Source organism: Diabrotica virgifera, chromosome 3, assembly GCF_917563875.1.
Source record: "Diabrotica virgifera virgifera chromosome 3, PGI_DIABVI_V3a".
Lineage (NCBI taxonomy): Eukaryota > Metazoa > Arthropoda > Insecta > Coleoptera > Chrysomelidae > Diabrotica > Diabrotica virgifera.
In genome coordinates, this window is record NC_065445.1 from 22,389,330 (window position 1) to 22,407,828 (window position 18,499).

Genomic DNA, 18,499 nt, shown 5'->3' on the forward strand with positions numbered 1-18,499 from the left:
CCCCTTAGGATCATCCTGGTTACACCTCTGTATTCAATGCAAATACATAAAAACATTAGAAATATAAAACTGGAATTAAGTTATAACTTTATAACCTTTCGTTAAAGTATATAATAAAAACAATAAATATAATAAAACAAATACTTATAGTAAAAAATTAAACCAAATCTGAAGTGTAAACACCGCAACTATCAAATAAATATTACCAATTTATGCCAAAATGTCACTTTTGTTCGATCGCAGTTAGAGTGTAATCCGAACAAGAACAAAGTGTGCTTTGTAAAAATGCTTTCTATTCCACTTATACTTATACAAATTAAATGAAACAGGTTAGGATTATGCTTCTTTAAATTTACATTGATAGAAATATTCCAACATTATTTCTACTCGTATATAATAAAATATATATAGTGACTGCAATCCCAGTGTACTCAGCTAAACGATTCTAAAAAGGAACACACCTACGACTTAAATATTTCGTGTTGGTATCATGTGACGTCACGTATTATGACGCGGATGACGTGTAACGGTATCTATATTGTACGGACTGTATATAACTATAATTTCTCGACATTTTTTCTCACAATATATATTTTGTTCCAGAGGTAAAAGAGTTATGGGATTGGTAACGCACGGCGCAATGTCTACCCTGATGTTGGGTGATGATTATTTACTATTTAATGTGCCTGAAAATATTTCTTTAAGAGAAGCAGCATCTCTTCCATGTGTCTATACTACTGTTCTGTATGGATTGATAAACGTGAGTATATGTGTTTATAGAGGTAAAATTTATTTTTATACAGAGTGCAGCATGAGTGCACCGAGAGAAAAAATTCTTGACATAAAGAAACTTTATTAACATATAAGAAAGATCGACTTGGCATATTGCCTAAGAAATATATCTTTGTATGTAAGATGTAACTTTCTAAAATATTTCAAATAAATTTTAATTAACCCAAAGAAATAAATATATCTTAAACATAATTGAACTATCACTTTCTTGCAAACTGCAAACCTATTTGTCAGAAAGAAATTATACTTGTCATAAGAATATATTTTCTTGGCATTACAAAACTCTTCTTTCTGAGAAATAATATTTCTTAGTAAGGAATATTGTTATCTTACCATTTATTAATTAATGTATTTAATGTTAAGAAATATATTTCGCAGAAATAATTGTATATTTAGAATTAAGTTACATTTCTTAAAAATAAAGTGATATTACATACAGCGAAATAAACCATTCTGTTAAGGTAAAATTATTCTTTATTAGATAATAAAAACAGGATATAAAACGTTAGATATTAATACATACAAATAATTTCTCCACTCTTAAACCACTGGCTTCTATACAATAATAAAAGGATGGAGAGGCAAATCCAACTTCCTTCATTTTTCCTTATTTTTGTTAATAGCGCTTTGTATATCAGCAATTACCTAAAACAAAACCGTTACGTAGAAAGAGTAAACTTATTTTTAAAAAAAAATTTATAAGGATATAAGTACGTACTTACTTTGACAAAAGGAAATACAAAAATAGAACAAATACACGGGCCCACATAGACACAAGTAATTTTTTGGAATAAGAACGGTAGGTATCAGTAAAACAGTCTACAATCCAAAAACATTTCTTGGCATTTCAACAAATAATAATCAATCATATTTAGTTCGAACATGGCTTTATTTATCCTTCCATCTTTGTTAATTTTTTTCTTTTTGTATATGAAATATTAATTATTTATCTGTATAATATTAAGTCACACAATAGACATTGTTCAGCTAAAACAAGAAGAAAAATACAACCAATGTAAAACATTGAAGCAGACATATATACCTATTGTAATTTTATTTATTTATATAATCCAAAAGATACAGCAAACCTAATCATTAGGAAATTTTATTACGGGAAAGTATTATTAGGTTACATCTTAAGTCATTTAATACATATTAACTAATTCAAGGGTTTCGGCAATAAAAGTTCTTAACCGTTAAGATTTTTCTTTTAGACTAACTAATATTTCTTTATGACAAATATAGCACACGCCATGTTTGATATAACCTTGAATTGTAGGATGGTATATAGAAGACGATACATCCAAGAAACATATTATAGTTTATACATTAGTACCTATACACATTTTTATAAAGGAACTTACCTGTATACAGTTCTACCATTTATGGAAGCCCCTAGTTGGTTAATAGCTCCTTTCAATATTGTTCTGAAGCTTTATATTATATATATTCTATTATTCTCTCCGAGGTGGAAGCCGAAACGTCAATGAAAGCCATTTTTTAAGTTAAATTGTGGCTTATTTCCCAGTTAGAATAAGATCGTTTCTTTCAGAGTTGTCCATCATTTTAGATATCTAAAATGCATATAAAGATACTATTATGTTTCTTTAAGAACTACATATTCGGATATGCAACAATATTATTATTACATCTTAAATTAGGTAATCAATTTACTTTTATATACCTATGTACGTACCTTCAAACTATCCCTTAGATTTTAAAGAAAACCAACAAATAACAAATCCAAAATCCATCTATGAAAATGAACTAATGCCATGCACGCCATCTTATCTTGACAAACACTGAGATTAAATCACAAATATAGTGAATAATGGTTACTGCGCAATTCTTTTGTGGAAGAAAATCTCTTTGAAAGTAGCATTTCGGCATTAATGATAAAGTTTTTATTTAATAACCACAGTTACTACAGAGGGCACTTCTGAAGAATTATTTCTTGTGGTCTAAAATATTTATTTGATTGCAAGAAAATTTCTTGTTCACAAATATAAATATGGATTAACTTAACATATATTTCTTATATGTACTGCAAAATATGTGTAGTTTTCAATTTAAGAAACAAAAACTTTAGGATAAGAAAATTAAAATGTAACCATTAATGCATTTCTTAGTATTGAAGAAATTATCTGTAAAAAATTATTGAGTTGTGTTTAAAAAACTAGTTTCTTTATATGTGAAGCGGTATGTTTAAGTTAATATGATATGGTAACTTTTAAGAAAGATAGCTCTAAGAAATCAGTGTTTTAGGAGAAAAGAAAATGTTCTCTCGGTGTGCAAGGAAGTCTAATTACTCATTTGTTCGCTGTAGATGCATTACTTAGGCCTGTCTTCGTCAATATTTCAAATATTCTTGTTAAGGATACTGTAGCATAGGCCTTCTCAAAGTCAATGAACACTAAATGAGTCGGTAAATTTCTGGCTATTCTTTTATCTAAAATTTGTTGAAGTACAAATATAAAGGGTGTCCCAAAAGTAGTGGAACGGTCGAATATTTCGCGAACTAAACATCGGATCAAAAAACTAAAAAATAAGTGTTCAATCATTTTCAAAAATCTATCCAATGACACCAAACACCAACCCCCACTACACCCCCTAGAGGTGGGGTGGAGGGTAACTTTAAAATCTCAAATGGAAACCCCTAGTTTTTCTTGCAGATTTGGATTCGTTACGTAAAAGTAAGCAACTTTTATTCAAGACATTTTTTCGAACTGTGGATAGATGGCGCTATAATTGAGAAAAACAATTTATCCTGATACCATAGGTAAATTATAGAAACGGTCTAATATCTCGAGAAATACACTTCCAAATGAGAAACCAAAAAAAAAGGTTTTTAATACTTTTCGAAAACCTATCGAATAACACTAAACATGACCCTCCAACCCACCCCCTGGAGGTGGGGTGGGGGGTAACTTTAAAATCTTAAATAGCAACCCCCACTTTTTATTACAGATTCGGATTCGTCATGAAAAATGAAGCAACATTTATTCGAAACATTTTTAGAATTGTTGATAGATGGCGCTTTAATTGGAAAAATACGATTTATCAGCGCCATCTATCAGCAATTTTAAAAAATGTTTCGAATAAATTTAGCTTAATTTTTCATAACGAATTCTAATCTGCAATAAAAAGTGGGGGTTGCTATTTAAGATTTTAAATTTACCCCCCACCCCGTCTCCAGGGGGTGGGCTGGAGGGTCATTTTTGGTGTTTATCGATATCGGTTTTCGAAAAATATTGAAAACCTGTTTTTTGGTTTCTCATTTGGAAGTGTATTTCTCGAGATATTAGACCGTTTCTATAATTTACCTATGGTATCAGGATAAATCGTTTTTCCCAATTATAGCGCCATCTATCCAGAGTTCGAAAAATGTCTTGAATAAAAGTTGCTTACTTTTACGTAACGAATCCAAATCTGCAAGAAAAACTAGGGGTTTCTATTTGAGATTTTAAAGTTACCCCCCACCCCACCTCCAGGGGGTGTAGTGGGAGTTGTTTTTTGATGTCATTGGATAGATTTTTGAAAATGATTGAACACGTATTTTTCAGTTTTTCGATCCGATGTTTATTTCGCGAAATATTCGACCGTTCCACTACTTTTGGGACACCCTATAATATAGATAAGATCTGCCAGCCCGGAATCCAGTCTGATCTTGTATTATTTCCTCATATTGGTTTTTGATTCAATATTTTATCAATAGACCTTACAATCTCTCCAATGAGCTAATAACGCTTATATTTTTTTTTTCTCATGAGCATCTTTCAGTGCGTCACAGTTTTTCGATTTCTTTCTAACGCATTAAATTGCATGTGACAGAAAAAAAGGCACGTCGGTGATTACAGACATTTATAACTTCTTCTTCTTTAAGTACCGTGCCCAAATTTTTTAGGCGTGGGTAGCTTCCATAACAATTTGCCGATATCGTTCTCGATCTTGTGCGGCATGTAATAATTGATCTGCTGATAAGCCAGTCCATTGACGAAGGTTTCGGAGCCATGAATATTTCTTTCGACCAATTCCTCTTTTTCCGTCGATCTTTCCATTGAGTATTAACTGCAGCATCCTGTATCTGCTACCTCTCATTATATGCCCCAGATATTCAAGTTTTCTCTTTTTTATCATCTTCATTAAATCACCTTCGCCTTGACCTACTCTGTTTAAGACTTCTCTGTTTGAAATGCGTTGAACCCAAGATATTCTGAGCATTCTACGATACGACCACATCTCAAAGGCTTCTAATTTGTTCATCATGTTAACCTTCATGATCCAGGTTTCACATCCATATAGTAATACAGGATACATGTAACATTTTAGGAACTTGATTCTTAGTTGTAAGTTCAGCTGAGAGTTGCTCAGAATAGATCTAAGTTTCATAAATGCTCCTCTTGCAATTTCTATACGAGTTTTAATTTCTTCATCCGGATTTAGTGTCTCGTTTATCCAACATCCTAGGTATTTAAAATGGTAACATTTATAACATTTTATTCTAATTGTCGATAGATGGCGCTATAATCGAAAACAAATTATTTACGAATTATATAATATATCTACGAATATAATCTGTACAATTCATAAGACTATACAAATCAAAGAAAATACCATTTTATAAATGCAATAAACAAAATTTTGATTTGTTTTTATGCCAAATTGCAAATAAAATGTGACAACTATCAGAATTAACTAAAATGTCGTGTTAGAATAAAGGTTATAAATGTGTATTATCACGGACTTTTTTCTATCATTTGTGACGCACTGAAAAATGCTCATGAAAAGGACCATACCTCTGTAATTTTACAATTTTTGTGTCCCTTTTTGTGTCGATAGAGCTTATTTAGACTTAGAGAGAAATGAGAAGTCCCAGATCTAAACAATAAATCTGAAAATTCTCTTGGAACCATTTCCTTGTAACATCCTTAATCTCTGCCTTTTACAATGTATAAGGCAAGGAGACGACGAATAAAGGAAATGAAAGAGACTCTACAATATGTAGTTACATTCCATCTATTCGTTAGGAAAAATTTTAACGAAAGTTGATTCCGTGTACTCAAAACATGAATAAAATGTTTCATTTTCAAATGTTTCAAAAGTATCAATTTACTAGTAGTTTGGGTACACGGAATCAACTTTGGTTGGAACCTATCCTAGACGAATAGACCGAATGTGACTGCATATTGTAAAGTCCTTTTCGTCATCTCCTTGCTTTATAAATTGTAAAAGGCAGAGATTAAGAATACGGATTAATTATACTTATCGCAAACTTGGAGAATAAACAAAACACAACACTGGAAAGATTCAATCCTTCATCAATAAATGCTTACGAAAAATTCTAAGAATATTTTGGCCCAACGGCATCACAAACTCAGACTTATGGAAAAAACGAAGCAAGAACCAATACATACAGAAATAAGAAAGAGAATATGGTGGGCCATACTCTGCGGAAACCAGACACAGACATAACAAAACAAGCATTGGAATTCCAACCTTCAGGAAAACGGAAACAGGGGAGGCCGATAAATATGTACATGGAAGAAAACAATTATTAAAGAAGCAGAAAACGTCGGCCTAACCTGGAAAGAAGTTAGAGAAAAAGCACAAGCTCGGCAAAAATGGAGAATGACAGTAGATGCCCTATGTTCCAGTGGTAACAAAGAGGATAAGTAAATAAGTAAGTAAGAGATTAAGAATGTTACCAAAAAGTGGTTCCAAGAGAATTTTCAGGTTTATTGTTTAGATCTGAGACCTCTCATTTCTCTGTAATAGATGTCGCTACCACTAGCGTAGAGCGTCCGATGCGCAGAATTATTTTTACAATTGTGCTTAAATATGCAGCTTGGTTTCGTTTTGATTCAGAGGTGTCCATGTAGCTCCACTGAAGAGGTCTGGAGAGACTGAAACGGATGTATGGGGATTAGGGTGGTTCAAGATCTTATGTGAAAAACTCAAGTTGAATGTAAAAGCCAAGGGACACCCCAATTCTTTTCTAATTGATTAAAGAAGTAAGGAGCCAAAGTATGAAAGCCATAAGTCACTTGCAAGGCAGTGCTCAATACTGTTTAAATAATGAAAACGGGAATATTTTTATCGATTTTTGAAAAAATTACAAGACATGTTAGGAGACAAAAACTTAATAATTTATTTATTTATTTTACATTGGAACCCATGTTTAAAATAAATACATTTTATAGTCAAGACCATAATAAAAATGAACTCTTTAAATTTTGTCTTTGGAAATGGATGGTTTCTGCAGGCTTTCTAGAACGGCCTTCTTTGTTGGCTCAGTCGGGACTTGTTTTCGATTAGCCTCTACAATCTGCAGTAACAGCTGTTTTTCGTCCTCATCATTTGTTATGAGTTTGTTAAAATCTTGAAATAGTTTTACATCTCTTTCTGCGATGACCACTTTGATTTTATTTACTGTATTTTTCTCTTTAAACTCTGGGTCCTGTTCCAATTCACTTGGGTGCTTGTTTAAAAAGCTTTGCATAATGTTTAGCTTAGTAAACAACAACATTGTTATACTATTAGCAAAATATGCCAATTCACATTCATCACTTAGGAAATCAGCATTTCCTCTAATCATCCTTGGCGGTGCCAGGACAGATATCTTATTCATTATGCTCACTTGGTTTTCAAGGCTCACTTTATTGGAAAAAAGTGATAACCCGACAATTTCGTCAGATAGGTACCACAAATGTGGCTGCAAGGCTTTTTTGATAGTTTTAGCTATATCTTCATCAATGACGCTGTACCTCCCAGCCTCTTTCCAAAAAATTAGGTCGTTTAAAGCTGCATTGGCGCTGATTGGAACCTCAAACCAGTTTTTCACATACAAAAGTGCACCGAAACGGATAAATCTGTCCAAGTTTTCTTTCTTCTTGTTTGTGAGATGGTAAACTCCTTGACCTAGGAAAAGGTACAACTTATATGCATAAATAAGCTTAGCTATCCACCGAGCGTGGTGTATAGGCCCAGGTGCTCTCCAGTGAATTTTTTCTATTGGTTGTCCCAACACCAACAGCGTCAGTTCAATAAGTTCTAGGTAGTCATCTCGAGGCTGGTCTTTCTTACTAAGATGATGTAGCAAGGACTCGATGGCACTGTTTTTAACTCAGCTTCTCCAGGGGGGAAAATTAATGGTGTGCAATCTGATCGATCAACTGCATTCCGTGATTACTTCAACCTTTTAAATATGGGAATTTCAGGAGAGCTTGAAGGTTCCAAACAAAATGCAAATACTTTGCTCAAAATGATTTCCATTATGTGATGGCGACACGGCAACCATAGAAGTTCTTTATTCAGCTTATTTTCAAGGAAAGTGCATGCACCACTCTTAAGACCAGTATTGACGGCTGTTGTGTCAAAGAGCCCATACCAATGACTTTATCATCGAGATTCCATGTTTTAAGAGTTTTAAGTACTGCATCTTCAGTGTTCAAACCTGTTCCACTAGCCAATTTTGGCACCCCCAGTAGTCTCTTATTTCCACCAGCATAGGAAACTAGCACTGGTAGTCTATCTAACTTTTGTGGACCTAAAATATCGGGGAGGATTTTGCTGTCCCAATAAACAACAATTGGTTCTTTGATGTCTAAGTTTGATTTAATCTCTGTTGAAAAAGTCTGTCTTGCTGCTTCTAGTTTCCTTTCTACAGAACTTCTTGAAAGCGGTAATTCTACAGGATCATGTCCAAATATTATTCATGTCAAATACCCGAAAGTAACAAATATTTGATGTTTTATAACTCCTTTCCACTCCGGTACCCTTATGTTGAAAATGCTGAAAATGTTTAATATCAACTGTAATAAAGAGATCAACAGCTTTGTTAACTTCTAAATCTTGAAAAACAAACAAACAGACATTTTCTAAACTTAAGTGTTTTACGGAAATTTATGAAAACTAAATGTTGTTGAGCACTGCCTTCCATATGTTCTGGAGTGTTAAGATTTGGCATAGATTATTCTTTTATTAGATATAACAAAATGGGAGGGTCCCTAGGTTTCTTAAAAAAACTTCAGATTTTTGGACCAGTCTGATGGGGATGGTGGATCACCTCTGTACCGAAATGAAACAAAAGGTTTTTTTAATTTAATTTAATTAGAGCTTATTTAATTAATTAAATTACTTCAATAAATTCACTCAAAGCTTCTCGTTCAAAAGACGAAGGCAAAATATTTCACTAACAGAATTTTTATTTCTTTTTAAACCATAATAAAACTGTTTAGTACAATTAAAATTACATTTTAATATTAAGCCATTTTTTTAGAGGGTAAACATGAGAAGAGGATCTAGCATTCTAATTCACTCTGGAACGGGTGGGGTAGGCCAAGCAGCTATCAGAGTGGCATTACACTATGACTGTAATATCTTCGTTACGGTAGGGACACAAGAAAAACGAGAGTACTTACTAAAAACTTTTCCACAAATTAAACGTAAATATTATTTCTAGGTTTTTTTAAATACTATCGCTTCATAATACCATCATACTATCATTTCAATACTATCGTTTCATATGCCATCATATGCCATCCCATATCCAACTTTAAAATCAGGAACAGCTTCTTCTTCTTCTTCTTTACGTGCCATCTCCGCGACTGAGGTTGGCAATCATCGTGGCTATTCCGATCTTAGATGCTGCTGCTCTGAATTGTTCGGTTTATGTGCATCCGTACCATTCCCTCAAGTTACGCAACCACGAGATTCGTCTCCTTCCTACACTTCTCTTGTCCTGGATTTTCCCTTGTATAATTAATTGAAGTATGTCGGGACACTTGAGCAGCCAGGTTGCAAATGGATTTTTTGGGTGCTATATACCTAATAAATTATAAATACAAAAATGCCCGTCACAGTCCGAACGAGAAACTTAGTTATTAACAAATAAATCGCTGCAGGTAAAAATAGGGTAATTAAATATCTTATTTATAATATTCTTCTTTTTGTAGATGAGCCAAGGTTTAAAATGGCACTTTTTGAATTTTGATCCGATCCTTTTTTGTTTCGGAAAGTGCAAAATAAGACTAAAATTGCAAAAATAAAAAATAAGCTATAACTTTTGCGAAAATGGCCTTAAGACTTTCATATTGCACAAAAAGTTGACTCAAATATTCCATATAATGCACAAAAATTTTTAAGACGATTCGTCAATTAGTTTAAGTTTTATTCAATTTGTTTATCGCAAAGAGCTTTTTTTTCGCAATTTTTTTTTATTTATTTTTCATTATTTATTTTTTATTTATTTTTTTTTATTTATTTTTTTATTTATTTTTCAGAAAATCATAATGACATAGCAAGTCTGTGAAAACCACATGCAAGAATAATAGTTATATTTTTAAAGTATTGAAAAAAATCATTAAAAAGTCGTTTTTATCGTCGTTTTAACTTTGTTAATATTGACTATATGTAGAGTAAATCTACTTTAGGATTTCAAAAGCTGGTATTTTTATACGAATTATCAGAAAAAAACTTCAAAGTTAGCCACTTTTATTATTTAATTCGCGGTTACTTCTATATACATCAAATTCTCCTGTAACAGTGTTAGTTACCATACTACTCCGAAACGGCTTGGCCGATTTTTATAAAATTTTACACGTTTATCCTGTAGGACGATGAAGAGGTTTTATTCTATTTTTTATACCCATAAGTTATAAGGGGGGTTGCCCCCTTGACATTTTTTTATTTTTTTGGCCAAAATTATCTACCTTAATTTTATATAATGTGGAATTAATAAATACATACAACCCTTAATTTTCACTTTTCTATCACCAACCAATATTTTTTAATAGCCATCTATATATTTACATCTATAAAATTCTCCTGTCACAGTGTTAGTTTCCATACTCCTCCGAGACGGCTTGACCGATTTTTATGAAATTATATATGTATATTCGGTAGGTCCTAGAATCGGTCGTAATCTATTTTTCATATCCCTGAGTGATAAGGGGAGTTCTCCCTAACATTTGTAATGTTAGGTGGGGTTGTGTTTACATAAAGTACTCTATAAGACTACGAGTACATACAAATTAAAAAAATTATGATCAAAATCCATTAGCAAGTTCCAGCGATATTAATCGCAGCATATCTTTGCAGAATCAGTTTCATTTTTTGAGTGCACGTATTTTAGTAATTCCCCTCCACCGACCAAGAATTAATTCCGTTCGGACGCCACTTTTAAAGCTTTATTAACCACTCTGTTGACGTTCAAAGTTTACTCAAACTTTTACACATAACCTATATATCTTCAACTTCAAAATGGCTCTAGTTAGGTTGCTTAATTGTTATAAACAAAGTAGCCGTCAATTAAATAAAAAAAGTGGCTAACTTTGACCGTAATTAACCTAAGCGAAAAGTTTTTCTTTGAAAATTCGTATAAATATACCATTTTTTCAAATTCTATTGTAGTTTTAGCCTACGGTCAATACGAACAAAGTTATTCAAATTGTTTATAAGCCAAAAATGACTCTATTTTAGTAAAATGTTTTCTGAGTGATAAAAATGAATTTTTAATAATTTTTTTTAAATGCGTTGAATGTATGACTATTCTTCTTTCATGTTGTTTTCACAGAGTTACTGTATCTTTATTATTTTCTGAACAATAACATTGAGAAAAAGCCCTTTGAGATAAACAAATTGAATAAAATTTAAACTAATCAACGCATCGTCTTAAAATTTTTTGTGCATTGTGTGGATTGTTTGACTCAACATTTCCTGCAATATGAAAGTCCTAAATTCATTTTCGCAAAAGTTATAGCAAATTTTTTATTTTCGAAATTTTAGTTTTATTTTGCAATGTCCGAAGCAACAAATATAATCGGACCAAAATTCAAAAAGCACTATTTTAAACCTTGGCTCATCTACTAAAAGAAAAATATTATAAATAAGACATTTAATTACCCTGTTTTACCTGTAGGGATTTAAACGACAAAACTCTCATTTTTGACCCTTATTTGTTAATAACTAAATTTCTCGTCCAAACTGTGACGGGCATTTTGGTATGGGACCGTGCAAGTTCGGCAAAGCGACCCCTATTTCTACGCTCTATACTAAAATTCGCACTTTTAATTATATTGGCCAATTATATTAGTCCTGGTTACTGGATAATTGTCAAGGCCATAGTCCAAAAAAATAATAAGAAGAAAAAATAAGATTCAGGTTATGTTATGAAAACGTCAACAATTGTATGTAGTAAATAAAATTAGTTATTAGAATGCAGTACTGCAAGCAAAATAAAATTAATTAAATTTACCTTTATATAATAATTGCATATCATATCAATATTGTGGAGCAATATATAATTTTTCTGCTTCATTGACAGAAGGTATGAAATATACGTCAACTTGACAATTTCAATAGGGCTTTTCATTCACAGTCATTTGTTTCGAGCTTCTGTCATATTTCGTATAATCCGTGTATATTAATACTATACACAGATTATACAACATATGACAGAAGCTCGAAACAAATGACAATCGATGAAAAGACCCATTGACATGAATTATTTAAGATAGTTCGATAGTTGCAATATTTCTCCGCGACTCGCGCAGGGTCGTTTCTCGTTTCCCCTTCCAAGTACTTGCACACCGCGATGTATTAGGTATATAGTCCATTCTTTGGCGGTTTTTGCGGTAAATTTTAAAGAACCGCTTGGATTGACTCGAAATTTGGCATACATATAGATAATATGTCAAAGAAAAAAAGTGATATTGTGCCGATGTGTGCTTTTGCTCTGGGGGTGGTTACCACCCCTTCTCGGGGGTGGAAATATTTAACCTCAAAATAACCTCGGAAATTGATAGATATTTGAATTCTGAGTAAAAAACCTTATATACGACTTTTTCGGTAAATTGGTATTTAGCAAGTTATTCACGATAGAAATTGATGATTTCCTACATGAAAAATGCATGTTTTTGAGTGGATTTTCAAAAATATCTCTAAAATTATGCATTTTTACGAAAAAGTCATCATAATCAAAAAGAAACCTATTAAATTAGTGAATGGAGTGGTGTTCTTTAACTTATTATAGCAATAACACAACCTAAGTTACAGCCTACTTAAAATCGGGATTTTTTCGAATTAACCTTGAATCAAACATTTTATCATTAAATAACGCAAGGAATAGAGATTTTTAGAAAAAAATTATGGAAACATCTTTTAAATATTTTACCGATACCTTTAAAAGGTGCTATGATAAAAATGATTTGGATAAAAAATGGCTGAGTTATTACAAAAACAAAACGATTATGTCGTTGAAAAATCAAAAGAATAATTACTTAAATTGGTGCATTTTCCACGAAAATAAAAATTAACATTATTCCTTACACAATTAAGTTTATTTATAGCCTGACTACGCGTTCTGAGATTTTAGCCAGTTTAAACTGCTTAGGTTTGAAAAAAATTTCAATTTAGTATTCAATTATTTTTTGATATTTTATAAATGTTTTCCATTTTTCCAAAATTACTTGAAAACTAAAAGAAATCTGAAAAATATATATCAATACTAAAATGTAGTATCTTTTATACTAAAACTTATTCAGTTTTTTCAAGGTCTCTATGGTAAATACTGAGTGAGATATTTATATTTTAAGTTTGCACGTAAGTGTGAGAAGCAGTTTTCTAAGCTCTTTGAATCGCATGCTTTAAAAATCAAAGACCGCCAGAAAGTTCAGCTTCTGAATACTTTTAGCAATTACAATTCCCCACAAAATAAGCTTTGGAACAATGAAATATCTTGAAAATTAAAGTAGTTATCCTTAAAAAACCATATTGAAACTTATGTCGAGTACTTTTTAATCGTTGATATAAGTATTTTATTTTTTTTTTCATGAAAAAGGCGCATCGTATGAAAGAAAGGGAAGATATATTTTCTGTCATAAATTAGATAAGTAACTCAAAAAGGCTTTTTAATTTGAAATACCTCAGTGGCGTACTATTTTTTTTAATTCAGACTAGTACCCGTATGCGCGCCAATGGTGAATATAAAATTCTTAGTAGTAAGTCTGTCAATAAATGCGTAATAACTACCTCTTAAAACCCACCAAATTTCATTTGCATATCTCAACCGGTTTTAGAGCAATCAATAAATCTTCACTTTGTAAGAGAAATCTCAACACCCCGTATCTTGGAACTTCATTAGCTACGACTCTGGTTCTACTAGGTCTCCAAACTTCATACACACAGATTTTTTCAGTTTTTCATAATCTATATTTCTGCTCGGAATATTTTTTCGATAAATTACTTACTTTTTGATTTATTTGCGAAAAACCGTCTAACAACCGTGGTTCTTTTGTTGAAAAATGAACATATTCACTCGCAAATAACTCGAAAAGTATTGACTTAGTGAAAAAACTTTATAGAACAAAAGTTGCTTAGAATTAGTCAGTTTATCCATTTCCGGACTTATTTTCGACCTATATTTTTTCACCCCCGAGAAGGGGTGAAACTCACCCCCAGGGCAAAAGTACACATCGGTACTATATCACTTTTTTTCCTTAACTTATTAGCTATGTGTATGACAAATTTCATGGCAACCCAAGCGGTTGTTTAAAATTCACAGGTTTTGCAATATTTTACCGTGAGTGAATGATCTAATAAATCTATTTGTAGGGGTAATTTATAATGGTTGAAAATATTAAATACTTAATAAACTAAATTGCAAACATAAAATAAAGTTTAGATCACTACAAAATACATCATTACCTAATTTAAAGTTACAAAATATTTTTTATATTCTCCTTTTCATGAACATTTTTCAGGGCGTCACAAATTATAGAAAAAAAGGTAAGTCCGTGATAATACACATTTATGACATTTATTCTAACGTGACATTTTAGTTAAATCTGACAGTTGTCAAATTTTATTTTCAATTTGGAATAAAACCAAATCAATTGTGTCTATTGCATTTATAAAATGGTATTTTCTTTCATTTGTATAGTCTTATAAATTGTACAGATTATATTGATAATATTATTATTTTATTTAATAAATAATTCTTTTTTGATTATGGCGCCATCTATCGACAACTAGAATAATCACCGAACTAGAATAATTACCGAAGTATTCCCAGACGTGCCTTTTTTTCTGTCACATACAATTTAATGCGTTAGAGAGAAATCGAAAAACTGTGACGCACTGAAAGATGATCATGAGAAAAAGAATACAAATTCTTATTTCGATGGTAGTTTTTAAGGGTTTAAAAATAGTTATAAACTATAAAATACATTTCAATATGAGAAACAATCAAATTTATATATTTAACATACTTTTTAACGTACCTACACATAATTTAGATTTAAATAACGCTTATATCGGCTGTTTTTAATTTTTGGTAAAAAGGGTAGTTTTCACCCCTTAAAAATATAAAGCACACATTGTAGTCATATCACTTTTGAAGAGAAGGAGAAGATGAGCTTATTTGCAAAATTTCTTCTAAATCGGAGCGGTTCTTTAGAATTTAGAGGTCTTGCAATATTTTACCGTTAACGAATGGACTAATATAGTACCCAAAAAATCCATTTGCAACCTGGGCCCGGATTACGAACACTCGATACGAATCGTATCCGCCATGTTTTCCCATAGCGCCTTACGGGAAAACATGGCGGATACGATGCGTATCGAGTGTACGTAATCCCTATGCTGGCTGCTCAAGTGTCCCGAACATGGTATATTTTTGCCTTATTTCCCTAATGTATTACGAATAACATGCTCCAGGTATTGCAGCTTTCGTGTCTGGTTTCAAATATTTCCATTATATAGGCACAGTTTACATGAGTATTTATTTTTAATTTATACAATTTAAAATTAAATTATAAATCGTTGTGAATTAATCATTTATTGCATGGCTTTTAACAACAGCGTAGTCCACAAATTTCAAGTGGCTCATAGGGCTATGGAACGGAGAATGCTCAACATTAAGCTCTTCTTCTTCTTAGGGTGCCTGTCCGTTCCGAACGTTGGCGATCATTCTGGCTATGATGACTTTGTTAGTTGCTATACGGAATAGTTGTGTTGAGGTCTTTCTATACCATGTTCTCAGGTTAGCAAGCCAGGATATTCTTCTTCGTCCTGGGGCCCTTTTTCCTTCAATTTTACCTTGTAAAATGCACTGGAGTAGCTCGTATCTGCCTTGATTTCTCATTATATGCCCTAAGTACTGCAGCTTACGGCCCTTCACGATGTTGACTAAATCTGCGGTTGTGTTCATCCTCCGTAGTACTTCTTCATTGGTGACTTTGTCTGTCCATGGTATCTTCAGGATCCTTCTGTACAACCATAGCTCAAAAGCTTGAAGTTTCGATAAAGTTTCCGCCTTCAAGGTCCACGTTTCTACTCCGTATAAAAGCACTTTGTACACGTAACATTTAAGGAGCCTTATTTTTGTTTTTAGTGTGATGTCATGGCTCTTGAACACAGAGCTCATAGTCAAGAATGCACTCTTTGCCTTTCCGATGCGACATTTAATCTCTTGAGTATTGTCCCACGACTCATTGATTATAGTGCCCAAATAGTTGTATTGTGAGACACGTTCAATTCTCATTTGGTTCACATACAGATTTACTCCAGTTATGTTTTGCTTGCTGATGATCATTAGCTTGGTTTTGGTGGTGTTTATATCTAGTCCATATGTTCTACTGGTTTCAGTTATTTTATTCATTAAGTTTTGCAGCCCTTCTATGGTATTGGAAAACACTATTGTATCATCTGTATATCGCAGGTTACTGAGCTTGACTCCATTTATTGAGATGCTTTCATCAATATCTTTTAGAGCCTCTTCAAAAATGTGCTCTGAGTACAGATTGAATATCAGCGGTGAAATTAAGCATCCCTGTCTTACTCCCCTTAAGATTTTGACCTGATCTGTATATTCTCCATCTATTCGGAGCACTGCTGATGATTCCAATAGAGGTTAGCTATTATTTTCAGGTCTCTTCCGTCAATCCCTGTCCTCTTCAGCACTTCCATCATTTTTTCATGTCGGACTCTATCGAAAGCCTTTTTGTAGTCAATCAGGCATGCAAAAACATCACAGCTGACATCTCTACATTTCTGAAATAACAATTGCACACTAAATAAAGCCTCCCTCGCAAGGGCGCCCACAGGATATTTCCTCAGGGGGGGCAAAGGGTATTGAAACAAAAAATACAAGAAAAATTGTTTTGCTGGTTAAAACGCAACACGGTTAGTGTCAGTAAAATGTTACTTAAATAATAATTGAATTCTTCTGGTGTCCATCGCAAATAAATCAATTACTTTCTGCATGAAGTTTTCTTTATTTTCTTTTATTTTTCTTCTGTGTACAGATAACAGGCATAGCCAACTTAGACGATTGTTCGACATCGTATTCCTTATCCAGGTCTTCACACGTTTGAGAGTGCTGTAAAAAAGTATCGAGGTTGTTATATTGTAATGTAAGTTTTAGAAGAACTGAAACACATGGATAAGAATATAACGTAATAAAATTATAGTTAGTTACCTGAATGATCGCTCGATGGTGCAAGTTGTTGGTGGCAGACAAAGAGCTATTTGGATGGCTTTTGCTACTGGCGGCAAAAAGCAGGCATGCTTATGCTCAAGAACCTCTATTAAGTTTAGTTTTTCCAAGGCTTTGGCATCTATCTCCGTGTTTTTCCAAAGGTCGAACCACAGAATTGATTGCTCCTTAAAGTTGTCTAACAATTCACAATACGTGCTGTTTATATTGTTAATAGACTTTTCAAAATCTTCCTTAGAAAGATCTTTCATGATTTTAGGGTGCAGATTGAAAATTTCAAATGATGGTTTGTTTCTATCTGAAAACCTATCTTTCAACGATTGAACCAAAGAATCCAAATACGGCAAGAAAATGGACTTTCTATAGTATTCGTTGATAGTCTGGGTAGCATGTGAGCTCGATTCCAAGCTTGTTTGCTGTTGTTTCAACATTTGCCATAATGTTATCAAACTCTTTTTCTCCATTTTGTCGGTCTGAACTGAATAGCTCAGTAACCTTCTGAATGTGTTTTGATATCTTCAAAATATCTACACTGACACCTTGTAACATTTGCGTAACGATTTCTAACTTGGCAGAGTATTTGGCAATCACATGTAGACATATCACAAATGCTGTATTTGTAACTGCGCAATGAAGCTGGAAAGCTTTCTGCCTTGTGTCACGGTTACCTTCAGTCGATAGAGTCTGAAGTGCTTCAGCGATGCTAACAAACTGCTCACTAAACTTTCGAATTGCTTTATATTTTTCGGTCCATCTGGTTTCACATAGTTTTTGAAGAGTTCCCACTATTGCCCTTCTTTGGCCATTCTGCCGAAAAAATGTTATAACTTCTTTAACTGTGCCAGTTGTATTCCTGATTTGTGGTATGTCATTTAAATCATTGACTACTAAATTTAGCCGATGACTGGCGCAATGAAAATATAGAGCTTTTGGGTATTTCTCAGTTATTCTTTTATGTACTCCAGTTATTTCCCCAGCCATTGTACTACAACCATCATATCCTTGGCCAACTGCATTTTCCAAGTTCAAGCCCCAATTTGTTAATGTTAAAGTAATAGCATTTGCTATATGTTCAGCATCTAAACTTTTTAATGGGGTGAAACCAAGGAAGTCTTCTCTGATGCAATTTTCACTTTTATCAAAATATCTCACGCCCAGAGAGAGTTGCTCTGTACCAGTAATGTCCATTGTTTCGTCTGCTAAAATGGAAAA

At 32.7% G+C, this 18,499-nt stretch overlaps 1 protein-coding gene across 3 annotated transcripts in view; it reads left to right on the top strand.

The window, feature by feature from the left end:
• LOC114325674 (fatty acid synthase) overlaps positions 1–18,499 on the top strand; it is a 239,338-nt gene that overhangs the window by 143,471 nt on the left and 77,368 nt on the right. For all 3 annotated transcript variants that reach the window (XM_050646364.1, XM_050646363.1, XM_050646365.1), the window contains 2 exons: positions 604–760; positions 9,071–9,236. In XM_050646364.1, coding sequence (XP_050502321.1) covers positions 604–760; positions 9,071–9,236 — 323 coding nt within the window. The remainder of the gene's footprint in view (positions 1–603; positions 761–9,070; positions 9,237–18,499) is intronic.